Source organism: Hemitrygon akajei, chromosome 6, assembly GCF_048418815.1.
Source record: "Hemitrygon akajei chromosome 6, sHemAka1.3, whole genome shotgun sequence".
NCBI lineage: Eukaryota > Metazoa > Chordata > Chondrichthyes > Myliobatiformes > Dasyatidae > Hemitrygon > Hemitrygon akajei.
The window spans coordinates 184,828,124-184,845,407 of record NC_133129.1 but is presented as its reverse complement, the minus strand read 5'-3'; the positions used below and the strand labels follow the sequence as shown (position 1 = coordinate 184,845,407).

The window sequence follows — 17,284 nt, the reverse complement described above, 5'->3', positions numbered from 1 at the left end:
TCCAGGGCTTGTATCATTATTTGCAAAGGTCCAGGAAAACTATGTGTAAATTCAGCCAGCTCCATCATTGGCACTGGACTCCCCACCATTGAGGACATCTTCAATAGGCAATGCATGAAGAAGGCAGCATCCATCAATATAGACCCCCACCACCCAGGACATGCCCTCTTTTCATTACTACCATCAGGAGGAGGAACAAGAGCCTGAAGAGAGAGACTGAATGTTTGGGAACAGCTTCTTCCCCTCCATCATCGGATTTCTGAATGGGCTATGAACACTACCTCACTTTTTGCTCTCTTATTGTATTACTTATTTTTTTCTTTCTTATTGTAACTTAGAGCAATTTTAAAAATCTTTTGTGCTGTACTGCTGCTGCAAAAGAACAAATTTCATGACATGCAGTATGACCATAAGACATAGAAACAGAATTAGTCCATTTGGCCCATTGTGTCTGCTCCATCATTCCGTTGTGGCTGATTTATTATCCTTCTCAATCCTATTCTGCTTTCTCCCCGTAATTTTTGGCTCCCTTATTAACGAAGAACTTTTCAACCTCCACTTTAAATACAGCCATTGTCTTGGCCTCCACAGCTGTCTGTGGTAATGAATTCTTCAGATTCACCAGCCTTTGGCTAACAAAATTCCTCCTCATCTCTGTTCTACAGGGACAGCTTTATATACTGAGGATATGCCCTCCAGTGCTATATTCCCCCACTTTAGAAATCATCCTCTCCACATCCAATCAAGCACGGCCTTTCAATAATTGATAGGTTTTAATAAGATTGATATATCATCAATAATAAAGCTGATTTTGATTCTGCTCACAGTTGCGTTGCAGCCGTTCACTCAGCCTTGGTTTTGAAATTGCACTAAGATCAGTTCAGCATTTTTTAAGCATTAAAGAATTTTCACAAAATAAGTAATGTGGCAGAAGGGTTGGTAACCAGGCAAGGTCCATCACCTTGTTGCGATCGAGAGGCTTGTGAATTCCTGAGATCCCTCATATGGTGCCATCTGGAGCTCAACTCCTGATAGGGTCACCCATGGCGATAAGGTCAAGGTGGAGGTTCTGGGCAAAGAGCGATCCAACCAAGACCTCAGCGGTGGAGCTGGTGGAAAATGATACATCACAACTTCGGTGAAGGGTCCCCAGTCGTCATGCACTCATGGCACTGGACCCTGACCCCAATCTGTCAATGACTGTGTGTATCAGCCCTGTTAAACAATTTCATGTGCAGACATTCGCTGTTAAGGAGTGTGCACCTCCCTAGTCTTTTAAGGTGTTTGGCAGAAGTACGGAGATAGAGCGTGTGGGCATGATGATTATTCTACCTTGTGCTCGAGTTTGAAATGTTTTGTGTGAAGAGATTTTGGGGAAATGCAGGCAACTGGAACTAATTGGCTTGTTCTTTCTAAGAGCCAGCACAGGCAATGCCTTTTTTTCTGTGCTGTTGTATCATTCAATGATGCAGTAGAATTCAGAATCAGATTTAATATCATTGGTATATGTCCTGAAATAGATTGTTTTGTAGCAGCAGTAGATTACAATACATAATAAAAAATCTACAAATTGCAATAAAAATATAAATGCAAAAAGAGAGCAAAATAGAATAGTGTGATGTTCATGGGTTCATTGTCCATTCCGAAATCTGATGACATGGGAAGAAGCTGTTACTGAAATATTGAATTTATCTTTAGTCTCCTGTACATCTTGTACCTGATGGTATTCAATGGGTAATGGGTGCCCATAATAATGGATGCCACCTTTTAGAGGCATCACCTTCTGAAGATGTACTTTATGCTGGGGAGGCTAGTGCCTGTGATGGAGCTGGCTGAGTTTATAACTTTCTGCCTGTTTATAATAAGTATTTAAGGTTACTCCCTGTGCTATTCTTTCAGAGTGGCTGGATTTATGAACTCTTCTCGGTTATGGTTCATTCGGGCAGTGCTGCTGGTGGACATTACTACGCCTGTATTAAATCATTCAGTGATGGGCAATGGTACAGTTTCAATGATCAGCATGTGAGCAGGGTAAGCAAGCATAGTATGCCTTATACACAGGAATGCAGCCAAACTCCGTATGATTTACAAATGCCCTACCGCCCCTCGGTTTATAAAACTACTGTCATTCCTGTTCTCTCTGTTATTTCTGAATTATAATCTAACCTCTTTCCCTGTGCCCCCCCCCCCCCCCCCCAATATGCTGCATGTCAGCTATCATCCATATCCGTCGGTCTGGACTCACTCCCTTTCTTTGTAATCTCCTTACCGAGATGTGAGTACTTTTCTATTTCTGGTATATCAGATAGTCCTGGTTTTGACAGCTTTGCCACCGATGAAGCTGCTTGTAGCTGCCATTGTCCTAGGTTCTGAAATTCCCTTAGTAAACCTTCCTCCTTTTCCAATGGAGCTTTTGACCACAATGTACTCTAATGCAGCTACGTGACAGATTCTGTTTTGAATTTTACCCCAGTGAAGCACCTTAGAGCATTATGCTATATTAAAAGTTGTGGTGCCAATATTGTTAAGATGATAGCTGCTTATTTAAAAGCATGCCTTGTCAAAGCTTTTGTAGAGAATCAAGATGCTGAGAAGGCTGACATTTCTTGCCCATCCAGAGTAGTTCATGAGATGGTGGCATTAAGACACTGATTCAAGACTTTTGATGATGATGCTTGTTGGATTCTGAAGTTTTTAATCCAAGATTCTTTCAGAAGTCCGGAAAGCTCAAAACTTGTTGCTTCGCTATCATTTAGAACAAAGGGAAGTTGAAATGAACAGTGATAGAGGTCTAGTATGTGAAGTGAGAAGCAAAAAACTAAGATGGTGCTGCCTTATGGTTAGCTATTGTTATACCCAGAGATGAGCTAAATTCCATTCAGATTCAACCATTGAGATAGCTCTTATTCAAGTAATGCAACACCAAGCGAAGCTCCCAGAATCATAGCAATGTAGCCTCTGGGGGCACAATGAACAACGGCATATACATACTGTGACCACGAGGAAGCATACTATGCAGTTACTTTTATGTAAGTAATTATATAATCTACAAGCAGATGATTAATCAGTAAACTGCAATGAAAATAACAAGTAGTCTAAGAATTTAACAGTCATATCCAATATGCTCCTACAGTGCTTGAGGGTGTTGGAGAGGAAGCTGATGGTTGTGGGTTTGGGAGTCATTGGGATATCCCAGGATAAGTGTCTACATTCAGTAGGCGATGCACACTGCGCCGGGGTGGAAGGGAATAAACTTTTGAGGTTGTTAGCTGGGTGCCAAATATATTTGTTTGGTGTTTAGAATCCATTTTACAAAAGAAAACATTGAAATACGGAAAATATTGCTGTGTTTGTGACTATCTAGATGGGGCAATTTTAAGAGAAATATAAGAAATGGGTTGCCTCGGTAGACTAGAGGTTAGTGTGACGCTATTGTAGCTCAGGGCGTTGGAATTCTAGTTCAGTTCTGGTGTCTTCTGTAAGGAGTTTGTATGTCCTTCCCAGTATGCATGGGTTTACTCTCAATGATCTGGTTCCCTCACACATTCCAAAGGTGTATCAAATAGTAGGTTCATTGGTCATTGTAGATTGTCCTGTGATTAGGCTAGGGTTAAATTGGTGGGTTGCTGGGCATCACAGTTCAAAAGGCCAAAAGAATCTCTAAATTATTGTATCTATAAATTAATAAAATTAAAATTGAAATTAGTCCCTTAGTCTGACATTCATTAAAGTCAAGGTTAATTGTTTACCATGACGTCATTTTCTTGAACTAACCCTACTTCCCTTCAGTATTTTACACTCTATCACAGTATAACTGGACTTCACCTGGTGGAGTTAATAGTTGTTGAAATAAGTTAATACTTGCGTGTAACTATTTCATCAAAGATTTCTTAAAAATGTTTTAAAAGTTGTTCAATTAAAGCAGTTTCCAGAAGCAAGTGGTAGCATTGAATACGTAGATTTCAGGGTTACTTCAATTGGATATAATTATGTATTTTTTTCCTTTTTAGATCACTCAAGATGATATTAGGAAAACGTATGGTGGCTCCGCAGTGACCAGAGGTTATTACTCAAGCGCCCTTGCTAGGTGACTACACAGCACTCACTAATATTATTTACTGTGTATCTTTGAGACTGTTAGATGTAAATATTAACATTGGCAGCAAACAATTTCCTTGGTTACAGCTTTCAACAACAGAAGTATCAGTAGAAATGTCTGAACACCATTTCAACGTTCAAAGTAAATTTGTATTCATATACTGTATGTAATCATATACAACACTGAGATTATTTTTTCTTGTGGGATTTCACAGTAGAACTACACACTGGCAACAACTGACAAACGCCCAATGTGCAAAAGGAGATGAATTGCACAAATACAAAAAAAGTACTGCAGACATGAGTTGTAGAGTCCTTGAAAGTGTATCCATAGGTTGTGGAATCTGTTTAGAGTTGAGGTTTTTCTCTTCCTGTCTTTGTAATGTAGACCCAAGTATTTAATAAAATCGTTAGTGTTCAGCATGTATCCATCTAAGCACTCTAATACAGTACTGGAAGAGCACCACACTGCTCTTAGATTGAGATGCTAAGGGCTCCTGCCTGCCCCTCATTTGGATGTAAAAGGTACCACAGTGTTTTTGAAGAACAAAGAGGTTTTCCATTCCCCAGTTAATTTTTATGCGTCAGACCACAAAACCAAACGAATTTTTCCCACGAGAGATTCTGCAGATGCTGGAAACCCAGAGCAACACACACAAAATGCTGGAGGAACTCAGCATGTCAGGCAGCATCTACGGGGGGTGGGGGGGGGGGGAATAAACTGTCGATGTTTCGGGCTGAGTCTTCAGAACTTCAGGAGATGAAGCGTCTTGGCCCAAATTGTGAACTGTTTATTCATTTCCATAGATACTGCCTGACCTGTTGAGTTCCTCTGGCATTTTGTTCGTTCTTCCTGTTGTTTTTTTTGTTTGTAGCTCATTTCTGCGTTCAGATTAATTGCCATTTGCCTTCAGCGGGACATGGATGTACAGGTGAATTGATATATGGCAAATGAAAGTTAGTTTGGAAGTGTTATATTTGGCTGTCACAGTAGGTAGCAATTAGCATGACAATATTGCAGCTCAGAACATCTGAGTTCTGGGTTCAAATCCCACCACTGCCTGTAAGGAGTTTGCGCCCGTGAACTGTGTGCGTTTCTTCCCACATTTCAAAGACATAATGGTTAGTAGGTTAACTGGTCATTGGAAATTGTCCTGTGATTAGGTTAGTGTTAAATAGGTGTGCATTGCTGGCCAGTGTGGCTTGTTGAGCTGCACTGTAACTCTAAATAAACAAAATAAAAAGTAAGTTGATAGAAAGTACAGGTTTAAAAGGAGTGTTGGGAAAGTTCGGAGATGCAAAGGAAGTGTCGGGATTGTCCGGGGGATGCCAAAGGAGTGTTGGAGGAGTCCAGGGGATGCCAGGGGAGTGACGGAGAGTCCAGGGGATGCCAGGGGAGTGACGGAGAGTCCGGGGGATGCCAGGGGAGTGACGGAGAGTCCGGGGGATGCCAGGGGAGTGACGGAGAGTCCAGGAGATGCCAGGGGAGTGACGGAGAGTCCAGGGGATGCCAGGGGAGTGACGGAGAGTCCGGGGGATGCCAAGGGAGTGACAGAGAGTCCAGGGGATGCCAGGGGAGTGACGGAGAGTCCGGGGGATGCCAGGGGAGCGACAGACAGTCCGGGGGATGCCAAGGGAGTGACGGAGAGTCTGGGAGATGCCAGAGAAGTGATGGAGAGTCCAGGAGATGCCAGGGGAGTGACGGAGAGTCCAGGGGATGCCAGGGGAGTGACGGAGAGTCCAGAAGATGCTAAAGGAGTGACGGGGAGTCCAGGGGATGCCAGGGGAGTGACGGAGAGTCCAGGGGATGCCAGGGGAGTGACGGAGAGTCCGGGGGATGCCAAGGGAGTGACAGAGAGTCCAGGAGATGCCAGGGGAGTGACGGAGAGTCCAGGAGATGCCAGGGGAGTGACGGAGAGTCCAGGGGATGCCAGGGGAGTGACGGAGAGTCCGGGGGATGCCAAGGGAGTGACGGAGAGTCCGGGAGATGCCAGAGGAGTGACGGAGAGTCCGGGGGATGCCAGGGGAGTGATGGAGAGTCCAGGAGATGCCAGGGGAGTGACGGAGAGTCCAGAAGATGCTAAAGGAGTGACGGGGAGTCCAGGGGATGCCAGGGGAGTGACGGAGAGTCCAGGGGATGCCAGGGGAGTGACGGAGAGTCCAGGGGATGCCAGGGGAGTGACGGAGAGTCCGGGAGATGCCAGAGGAGTGACGGAGAGTCCGGGGGATGCCAGGGGAGTGATGGAGAGTCCAGGAGATACCAGGGGAGTGACGGAGAGTCCAGGGGATGCCAGGGGAGTGTCAGGGAGAAGCAAAGGCACACAGATTTGGAGGTAGGATGGTATTTTAATCTGTTAATGACTGGAATGCAAAATGAAGGAGGTGACGTTGGGAATTTTAAAAGTGCTTCAACATCAGCTGAAGGCAATATTTGTGAGGAAGAACATAGAACCGTGCAGACTCTTCAGCCCACGATGTTGTGCCAACCATTTAGCCTACCGTAAGATCATTCTAACCCATCCTTACTATGCAACCCTCCCACAACCTCTTCATGTCATCTTCTCAATATTTATTGCTTAGTTATTTAATATTATTATTTCTTTTTTCCTTTTTTGTCATTTTTGTCTTTTGCACACTGGTTGTATGCCCAATTGGTTCGGCCTGTCATTGATTCTATTGTGGTTATTGGATTTAAGAATGCCCACAAGAAAATGCACGTCAGGGATGTAAATGGTAATTATTTATGTACTCTGATAATGAATTTACTTTGAACTTTGAGGAAATAAAAATAACAATGTTTTGCTTCCAGTGATAGGAATGTGGATAACCAGTCCATGGGGAGTTCATACCCAACCCTCCTCCTTTCACAGCGGGCTTGGGACTGTCCAGGGTGGAGTTCAATTAATTTAATAATTTCTTTTTTTTTTGTTTTCACATGTATAGAAGTACAGTGGAGAAATGTTGTGTGCCATTCTGGCAAATCATTCCAAACATGGGTGCAGTGAAGTCATCCAAAGGGGAAGTTGTAATGGAATGCACATTATGGTGCTGTATTTACAGAGAAATACATTGCAGGTTGACAGTAAAGTATAAAGGCAGTGATGAAAGATGGATTGCATTCTTTGAATTGTACTCAAGTATCCTGACCAATGAAGGAAAGGGTGCCGTACACCTTATTTATTGATTTAATATTGCAGGACAGAGGAAGCCCTTCAAGCCTCAGCTGCCCCAGCAACCCCACAACTCCAATTAAATCGAACTTAATCACAGGACAGTTTACAATGACCAATTAACCTACCCAGTATGTCCTTGGATTGTGGGAGGAAACTGAAGCATCCGGGGAGAACCTACACATTCCATGGGGAGGATGTTCAGAGAATCCTTATAGAACCGAGGTGGAATTGAACAGCAAACTCCTGAACACCTGAGCTGTTATAGCATCGCATTAACCCCATATTATGTACTAGTGTGGCCAGCTGACATCTATGCTTCCTCTGATCAAACACGGTTTGATTCCAGAGCTGTTACCCTGCCCTTCCAAGTTCAAAGTAAATTTATTATAAAAAGTATGGATATGTTACCATATATCACTTTCAGGTTTATCTTCATCCAGGCATTTGCAGGTTAAAAAAAAGAAATATTACAGAATTTTATAAAAATACACATAAACACAGACTAACAACCACCAACGTACAAAAGAAGACAACAGTGCAAATAAAAGTAATGCTGAGAGCATGAGTTGCAAAGTTGTAACATGAGTTCTGTTGATCCTTCTAAATATTCCCTTTTCACACAATTAGCATTCCTAAATAACAATTAGCAATTTATAAAAAGGAGATTTACCAAGATGCTGCTTGAATTAGAGAGCACGTTTATGAGACCATAAAGACATAGGAGCAGAATGAGCCCATTTGCCCCACTGAGTCTATTCCGCAAACTTCAACGTTGGAAAGGTTGAATGCGTTAGGGCTTTTCTCTTTGGAGCGAATGAGAATGAGCGGTCCCTTGGTAGAGGTGCACAAGATAAGAGGCATCGATCAAGTAGTTAGCCAGGGACTTCTTCCCAGGACAAAAATGGCTAATATGAGAGTTTTAAGGTGACTGGAGGAAAGTATCGGGGAGATGTCGGGGTAGTTTTTTTTTACATGGAGAATGGTGAGTGTGTGAAACTTTAGCAGAGGTGGTGGTAGAGGCAGGTACATTAGGGGCATTTGAGAGACTTTTAGATAGGCACATGGATGATAAGAAAATGGAGGGTTATATAGGGGGGAACTGTTAGATTGATCTTAGAGTAAGTTTAAAAAAAACTCAGTACAATATAATGGGCTGAAGGGCCTGCGGGAAGACTCCTTACTTCCTTGATCTCTTCTAGCACTCAATGTCTGAATTTCCAGTGTAACTCCATAGAGGTGCCATTTTGTTGTAGCTTGTAAATAGCATTAATTTTTATTAATTACTTTTAGATTTTATATCTAACCACTGACAGAACATCAAATGCCCTTTCTTCTATTCTTTTATATTGTTATCCCAAATTTCACTCTGGAGGTGCTTGGCTCTGCTTCAAATTTGTCAAACAGCAGGAATGTATTTCCTTCCATTTATCCTATTTTCGTAGAAAGCTTGGAGAAAATAGTCTATAAGACATAGGAGCAGAATTAGGCCATTTAGCCCATTGGGTCTGCTCTGCCATTTTCATCATGGCTGATTCTTTTTCCCCCTCAGCCCCACTCCCTGGCCTTCTCTCTGTAACCTTTGATGCTGTGTCCAATCAAGAATCTATCATGCTCTGCCTTAAATACATCCAACGACTGGCTTCCACAGCTGCCTGGGGTAACAAATTCCACAAATTCACCACCCTCTGACTAAACAAATTTCTCAGCATCTCTGTTTTAAATGGATGCCCTTCTGTCCTAGGCTGTGCCCTCTTGTCCTACACTCTCCCACCATAGGAAACATCCTTTCCACATCCACTCTGTCCAGGCCTTTCAGCATTCAAAAGGCTTCAATAAGATCCCTCAACATTCCTTTAAATTCCAACGAGTACAGGTCCAGAGCTACCAAATGTTCCTCATATGATAACCCTTTCATTCCCAGAATCACCCTTGTGAACATCCTTTGAACCCTCTCCAATGGCAACACATCTTTTCTTAGATGAGCCCAAAACCATTCACAGTGCTCTAGGTGAGGCCTCACCAGTGCCTTTTAAAACCTCAGCATCACATCCCTGTTCTTGTATTCTAGACCTCTTGAAATGAATGCTAACACTGCATTTGCCTTCCTCACCATCGACTACCTGCACAAGGTAGAGTGTTCTGCACAAGGACTCCCAAGTCCGTTTGCATCTCAAATTTTTGGGTATTTTTCCCGCTTAGAAAGTTGTTCTGTTACCACAGTGCATTTTCCAGCACTGTATTTCATTTGCTACTTTCTGGCCCTTTATTCTAATCTAAGTCCTTCCACAGCCTTTGAGTTTCCTCAAAACTATCTGCCCCTCCACCAGTCTTCGTATCATCTGCAAACTTGGTAAGAAAGCCATCTATTCCATCATCTAAATCATTGATAGACAGCATAAAAAGAAGCAGTCTCAACACCAACCCCCTGCTGAACACCACTAGTCTCTGGCAGCCAACCCAAAAAAAGATCCTTCTATTCCCACTCATTGTATCCTACCAATCAACCAATGCTCTAACCATGCCTCTAACTTTCCTGTAATACCATTCTCTAATCTTGGTAAGCAGCCTCATATGTGGCACCTTGTCAAGGATCTTCTGAAGGTCCAAATATATAACATCCACTGCATCCCCTTTTTCTTTTGGAGCCCTGGGGTGCAGTTCCTCTGGGCCAGGTGACCTATGTACCCATGGGTCTTTCAGCTTTTTGAGCACCTTCTCCCTTGTAATAGTAATTGCACTCACTTCTCTTCCCTCACACCTTTCAACACCTGGTACATTGCAAGTGTCTTTCGCAGTGAAGATTGATGCAAAATACTCATTTAGTTCATCTACCATCTCCTTGTCCCCTGTTATTATTTCTCCAGCCTCATTTCTAGCAGTCCTCTATCCACTCTCATCTCTTTTTATAGTTTGCATAATTAAAAAGCTTTTAATATCAACTTATATTGTTTGCTAGCTTGCTTTCATATTTCATCTTTTCTCCCCCGAATGATTCTTTTTGTTGCATTCTGTAGGTGTTTAAAAGCTTCCCAATCCTCTATCTGCCTGTTAATTTTTGATTTGTATGCCCTTTCATTTGCTTTTACATTAGCTTTGAATTCGCTTGTCAGCCATGGTGGTACTATTTGGCTACGAGTATTTCTTCATTTTTTGAGTACATCTATCCTGCACATTCCTTAATTTTCCCAGAAACACACGCCATGCCTGCTCTGCTGTCATCCCTGCCAGCAGTTCCTTCCAATTTACTTTGGCCAACTCCTCTCTCATACTGCAGTAGTTTCCTGTACTCCACTGAAGTACTGCTTCGTTAGACTTCATTTTCTCCCTATCACATTTCAAGTTGAACTCAGTCATATTGTGATCACTGCCTCCTAAGATTTCTTTTACCTTGAGCTCCCAAATCACCTCCGGTTCACTACATAACATCCAATCCAGTATAGTTGATCTCTTACCAATTTCAATGAAAAACTGCTCTGAAAAGCCGTCTCATAGGCATTCAACTAATTTGCTGTCTTGAGATCCATTTCCAACCTGATTTTCCCAATCGACCTGTGTGTTGAAATCTCCCATGACTATCATAGCATTGCCCTTTTGACATGCCTATTTCCTGTTGTGATCTATGGTCCACATCCCAGCTACTGAGGGAGGCCTGTATATAGCTGCCATCAGGGTCCTTTTACCCTTGCAGTTTCTTAACTCAACCCACAAGGATTCAACATCTTCCGATTCTATATCACATCTTTCTACTGATTTGATGCCATTCTTTACCAGCAAAGCCACGCCATCCACTCTGCTGACCTTCCCATCCCTTTGATACAATGTGTAACCTTGGACATTCAGCTCCCAATTATAACCATTCTTTAGCCACAATTCAGTGATGGCCACAGTTTCATGCCTGACAACCTGTAATAGTGCAACAAGATCATCCATCTTATTTCTTATATCTGTGCATTGAGATATAACATTCAATGCATGAAGTTCCTTAATTTTTTTAAGGCCAGAATACCTAACTCTACTTTAGTGATTTCTATCACTTGCTAACTATTTGAGGTAGATTCTCTGATTTCACTAGTATTGGGGAGTGGGCACCTTGGTAGCGTGGTGCTATTACAGCTTGAGTGTCAGACTTCGGAGTTCAATTCTGGCCTCCTCTGTAAGCAAGTTTGTATGTCCTTCCCATATGCATATGGATTTCCTCTGTGCTCCAGTTTCCTCCCACATTCCAAAGAAGAACCAGTTAGTAGGTTAATTGGTCATTGTAAATTGTCCTGTGACTATGCTGGGATTAATTACTGGGTTGCTGAGCTGTGTAGCTTGTTGGGCTAGTAGGACTTGTTCCCCACTCTTTCTCTAAGTAAAATAAAAACCCCTGTTCAGTTTGAATCACTAAAATCTTGCCACACTGTGAGTGTATGAGCAGCTGCAGTAATATAGTTGTGTTAGTGTCATTCATTTGAGGAGAAAACAAGTGTTACTGCACTGTACAACGTGTGCTGTGGCAGTTGTAAGGAATTCAGTAAGAGCCTAAGCAAATGTGCATTTGCTATGTGTATGAATATTTCATAAGGGATCAGTTTCAAAGTTATCTGCTACCTAATATAGCAAGTTCTGAGCTGAGAATAGTGTTGTTAACAGCTGAACTTCCTCTCTCACCAGCTCGACCAATGCGTACATGTTAATTTACAGACAAAAGGAGTCCACAAGGAATGCAAGTGAGTGAATTTACTTTACCACAGTTACCAAAAGTTTCAACACAACACAGCATTACTTCTCTTGCTATTTGCTGCAGGAATATTCTTTAATATTTTTCCCTTTTACTGCACAAGTTTAACCTTCGCCCACTTTTGTGTTGCCCATGATTCCTTGCCGCCTTCATTTAGTCATTTCTCAACCTCTGAGAATGGAGAATATGAACCATGGCTGAAATGGACAGATATTTGATTGAAATGTGCAGTGAGAGGGTATCTTTCAGTTAGTATTGAATGTAATTCAGCCTTTCTGATATTAAATCTTAAGAAGATTCAGGTTTATTATCACTGTCATATTGTAGAGAAATTTCCTTTATGGTAGCAGTACAGTTCAATGCTTATACAAATTACTATAGGCAACTAAAAGTAATATACAAAATCAAAAAGTGAGGTAGTGTTCATACACCGTTCAGAAATATGATGAACTATCTTAGAACCACAGAACCGTAGAACACTACAGCACAGTAGACAGGCCATTCAGCCCTTCTAGTCTGTGCTGAAACTTTATTCTGCTAGTCCCATTGACCTGCACCCAGTCCATAACCCTGCAGACCTCTCCCATTCATGTATCTCTCCAATTTATTCTTAAAACTTAAGAGTGAGCCCGCATTTACCATGTCAGATGGCAGCTCGTTCCACACTCCTACCGCTGAGTGAAGAAGTTCCCCATAATGTTCCCCCAAACCTTTGGACTTTCACCCGAAAGCCATGTCCTCTCGTATTTATCTCTCCTAATCTAAGTGGAAAGAGCCTACTTGCATTTACCCTGTCCATACCCCTCATAATTTTGTAAACCTCTATCAAATCCCCCTTCATTCTTCTACGCTCCAAGGAATAAAGACCTAACCTGTTCAATCTTTCCCTGTATCTCAACTCCTGAAGACCTGGCAACATCCTAGTAAACCTTCTCTGCACTCTTTCAATCTTACTGATATCCTTCCTATAGTTAGGTGACCAGAACTGTACACAATACTCCAAATCTGGCCTCACCAATGTATTATACAACCTCACCATAGCATCCCAACTCCTATACTTAATACTTTGATTTATGAATGCCAGGATGCCAAAAGCCTTCTTTACAACCCTGTCTACCTGTGATGTCACTTTCAGAGACTTATGTATCTGAACTCTCAGGCCCCTTTGTTCCTCCGCATTCCTCAGTGCCCTACCATTTACTGTGTATGTCCTACCTTGATTTCTCCTTCCAAAATGCAACACCTCACACTTGTCTGCATTAAATTCCATCTGCCATTTTTTTCTGGCCCATCTTGGGTGAAGCAGGAGATTTCTTGGATCAACATTGTCATGCACCAACAGGAAAATATTATCTCGTCACTGATGTTGCTTTGTGAGCTTATTGTTTGCATATTGGGTACTGTACTTCCTGTTTTACAATTCTCTGGGCTTTAGAAAGGGTTTTACAAGAAGTGTATTGGGACTTTAATGTTTTGCGAAGTGATTGTTTCCTCTGCAATGCTTATGCATCTGTGGCCACATAAAGTCATGCCTAGCCATAAAGCTATTGGTCACAGAGATATACCTTTAATGTGATGCATTTGTCCCAACCTCAGATGCTCTTCTGTTAAACTCTCTGGCTATTCCTTAAAGCTGCTGCAAAACAACAAATTTCAAGATGTATGTCAGTGACAATAAGCTTGATTCTGATTACAGACCAATTCCATAAATTTCAAGGTTAAGACCATAAAGAACAATATTGAAATGTCCTTTCTCTACACTGTAGATGTGACTGGAGTTTGTCAATTTCTAGTATTTTGTGAGTTTTTTTCCTTAAGGATTTCTAACACATAAATCATCTCTGATATTTCTCTCCAAAGTAAATCTTTCCAGGAAATTTTCCTCTTCACTTTGTTGTTGGGTGTGTATTTTGTTGTTCTCGGCACTTTCTGGGCATGGTCTTTGTAAAATGGCTGTTTAGACCAATACAGTGACTGTTCCAATTGTTTAAGCTACTAAAATGTATATATGGCCTTTATCAAAGGCACCCACAGATTACCAAACAAATTTGTCACCATGCCAGAGGAGGTCACGATAGACTAGTGCCCAAAAACACTGCCAAGGTTCAGTGTGGTCCCTTTATCAGCCACTAGTGTTTGCTTTATCCATCCGAGGGTCCATCCACTCACTTCCTGCTTTTCCACACTCCCGTAATTTTAGTGAGTAACACTTCAAAAACTTTCATTACTGTTGCAAGATGGTCCATAATGCAAGCTCACAGAACATCTTGAATGTTTAGCTATTTTTTCTGTGTGAGTACAGAGCATAACTTTCCTTCTTTGGTAGAGTTCTTGGAGGTGCATGACTTTCCAAAGCACATTGAACACCTGGTCCAGAAGGAGAAAGAATCAGAAGAACAAGAAAAAAGGCAGAAGGAAATTGAACGCAACACTTGCAAGGTATTATACATAGTCACACTTTAACATCTTTGTTTTCGAGATAATTTTTGTTTTAGATAAAGTACGTGGATGGGAGATACGAAGGGCTATGGTTGCCATGTGGGTTGATGGGACAGGAAGAATAATAATTTGGTGTGGACTAGATGGGCCAAAGGGCCTGTTTCTGTGCTGCAGTGCTCTGACTCTATTATAAAGACACCAGCTTTTTGCTAATTGTTCAGTTAAATATAAAAGGAAGAACAGAACCCTTGTAACAGTTCCTTGGTTCTATTGGTGTATTTCAAGTTCTGAGACCCAAGTTAAACACAGCAATGAGTTTAATGTAGTGAAAGTCAGGAGCATGTATGAGGGAGAAACATATATGAGAGAGGAGAACTGGTGTACAGATGAGAACTTGGCAAGGTTTCTAGGGTGGAAGAGTTTTGACATTGGTAGTGGTAGCACCACCCATGGCAAAAAAAAATCCTATTCCAGATGCATCTTATTTCTGAAAGATTAGTATTATTTGTCATTTGTACATTAAAACATGCACTGAAATGCGATATTTGCATCAACAAGCATGTGATGGGAGCAGACTGAAAGTATCACCACACTTCTGGTGTCAACATAACCTACCCACAACTTACTAGTTATATCCTGAACATCTTTGAACTGAGAGAGGAAATTTAAGTTGGTCATGGGGATAATATACAAACTTCTTACAGACAGCAGCACTCTTTCAACCCAACAAGCTGTCACTGCCCAGTTAAATCCATGTGACAAATTATCCATAAGTCTTTTGTGTATATTAATGGGAAGATGTATAAACTCATTATAGACAGCAGTGGGAATTGAACCTCAGGCTGTGATAGTGCTTAGCTAACCATTACGCAACCGTGGCATCCTAAGATTTTGAGGATCTTAGCTCAGCATCGTCCGGATTAAAACACATTCACTTGGGTGGCAAACCTGTTGCCGAGCAGTATTTCTTAAAAAAAATAAAGAACAATGTTTTTCAGTCCTCTTAATGGCTTGTGTAATTCTTCTGTCACAGATTAAATTATTCTGCATGCACCCTGTGCGGCAGGTAATGATGGAGAACAAACTGGAAGTCCACAAGGACAAATCATTGCGGGAGGCTGTGGAGATTGCATGCAAGGTATGAACATGCGGGAAGAGCTGCATTTAACTTCCATCAGAGAGTGGCTGTCTTCCTTTCAAAGCAGAATAACCAAAATCTGTTTCCATTTATGGAAGTTTTCTTGATTTTCTTGTACCTGAAACACAGCTAGCATGTTTATGGAGAATGCATAAGACACAGGAGCAGAATTAGGCCATTTGGTCCATTATGTCTGCTCTGCCATTCTGTCATGGCCGACTTATTATCCCTCTCAACTCGATTCTCTTGCCTTCTCCCCGTAACCGTTGATGCCCTAACTAATCAAGAACTTGTCAAATTCTACTTTAAATATACCCAGTAACTTAGCCTCCTCAGCCATCTACAGATTCACTACCCTCTGGCAAAAGAATTTCCTCTTCATCTCTATTCTAATTGGATGAACCTCTACTCTGAGGCTCTGCCTTCTGGTCCTAGACTTCCCCACTATAGGAAACATTCACTCTCTCTGTTTGTTAATGTTCAGTAGGTTTTAATACCCCCCACACCCCTAGCCCCCTCCCAAACATGCTTCTAAACTCCAACAAGTACGTGCCCTGGAGTTTATGCCACAGTTAAGAGTGCATTACCAGCAAATGATAACGCTTATCTCTCTGCCTTTTTTTTGAAGCTCATGGGCCTGAAAGATATACTTCCGCTGGATTGCTGCCGGCTGGTCAAGTACGATGAGTTCCATGATTACTTAGAGCGTTCATACGAGGGTGAGGAGGATACTCCTATGGGTCTACTCCTGGGCGGAGTCAAGTCCTCTTATATGTTTGACTTGCTGCTCGAAACAAAGCAACCTGATCAGATTTTCCAACCGTACAAGTCAGGAGGTGAGTTTCTTGTATTGGTGCTGAGAAAGCAATACCATTGTTTTAATTTCCAAATGGTTGCATAGAAATAACTTGTGTTAAAATTCCATTTTCATTTTGGAATGCTCTCCTGATAAACTGCTTCAAAAGGTTAGCAGCTGCAGCAGTTAAGCACCCCTTCAATCTTACCTTGAATGAGCAGCCTATTTTACGCCTGAAACCTCCTGGTGAAGTTCTGCTGCTTCAATTTTAGAAGCCAGTTTTCAAAAACCTTTCATTTCGTGGAACAATAATCATCGCACCTTAGTCCGGAATCAGGTTTATCATCATGAACTTGTAGGATGGCAAATATGTTGTTTTGCAGCTCCCACCTTTTTATTCCGTCATTTTTCCTCATTTCTTTCCAGTCCTGATGAAGAGTCTTGGCCTGAAGCATCAACAATTTATTCATTTCCATAGATGCTGCCTGCCCTGCTGAGTTCCTCCAGCATGTGTGTTTGTTGCTCTGGATTTCCAGCATCTGCAGAATCTCTTGTTTATGATGGGTGATTTGTTGTTTTGCAGCATTAGTACAGTACACTGTGCAGTGTAGAGTAGAATTTCTACACATTATCAACATATTGCCAATAAAAAGGAATGACAGGGTAATATTTGGAAGTTACCCTCGTTGGTAGGGTGGCTTTGCCCCCTTGATAGACCTGATGGAGTCTACAACCCTCTGCAGCCTCTTGCGACACTGTGCATACCAGACTTCTCTTGAGCTGTCTCTAATTCTTGTCAAGTACGTTAATCCATTCTGATCATGTCTTTAACCTGGAATATTGACCCTGTTTCTGTTACCACATACGCTGCCTGACTTGCTGAGCACTTGTGGGACTCTGTTTTTGCTTTGCCTTCC

At 41.9% G+C, this 17,284-nt stretch overlaps 1 protein-coding gene across 4 annotated transcripts in view; it reads left to right on the top strand.

Moving 5' to 3' along the window:
* Positions 1-17,284, top strand: part of usp47 (ubiquitin specific peptidase 47) — a 217,606-nt gene that overhangs the window by 110,688 nt on the left and 89,634 nt on the right. For all 4 annotated transcript variants that reach the window (XM_073049940.1, XM_073049942.1, XM_073049939.1 and 1 more), the window contains 6 exons: positions 1,900-2,031; positions 4,011-4,087; positions 11,928-11,983; positions 14,321-14,433; positions 15,467-15,571; positions 16,200-16,407. In XM_073049940.1, the coding sequence (XP_072906041.1) occupies positions 1,900-2,031; positions 4,011-4,087; positions 11,928-11,983; positions 14,321-14,433; positions 15,467-15,571; positions 16,200-16,407 (691 nt within the window). The remainder of the gene's footprint in view (positions 1-1,899; positions 2,032-4,010; positions 4,088-11,927; positions 11,984-14,320; positions 14,434-15,466; positions 15,572-16,199; positions 16,408-17,284) is intronic.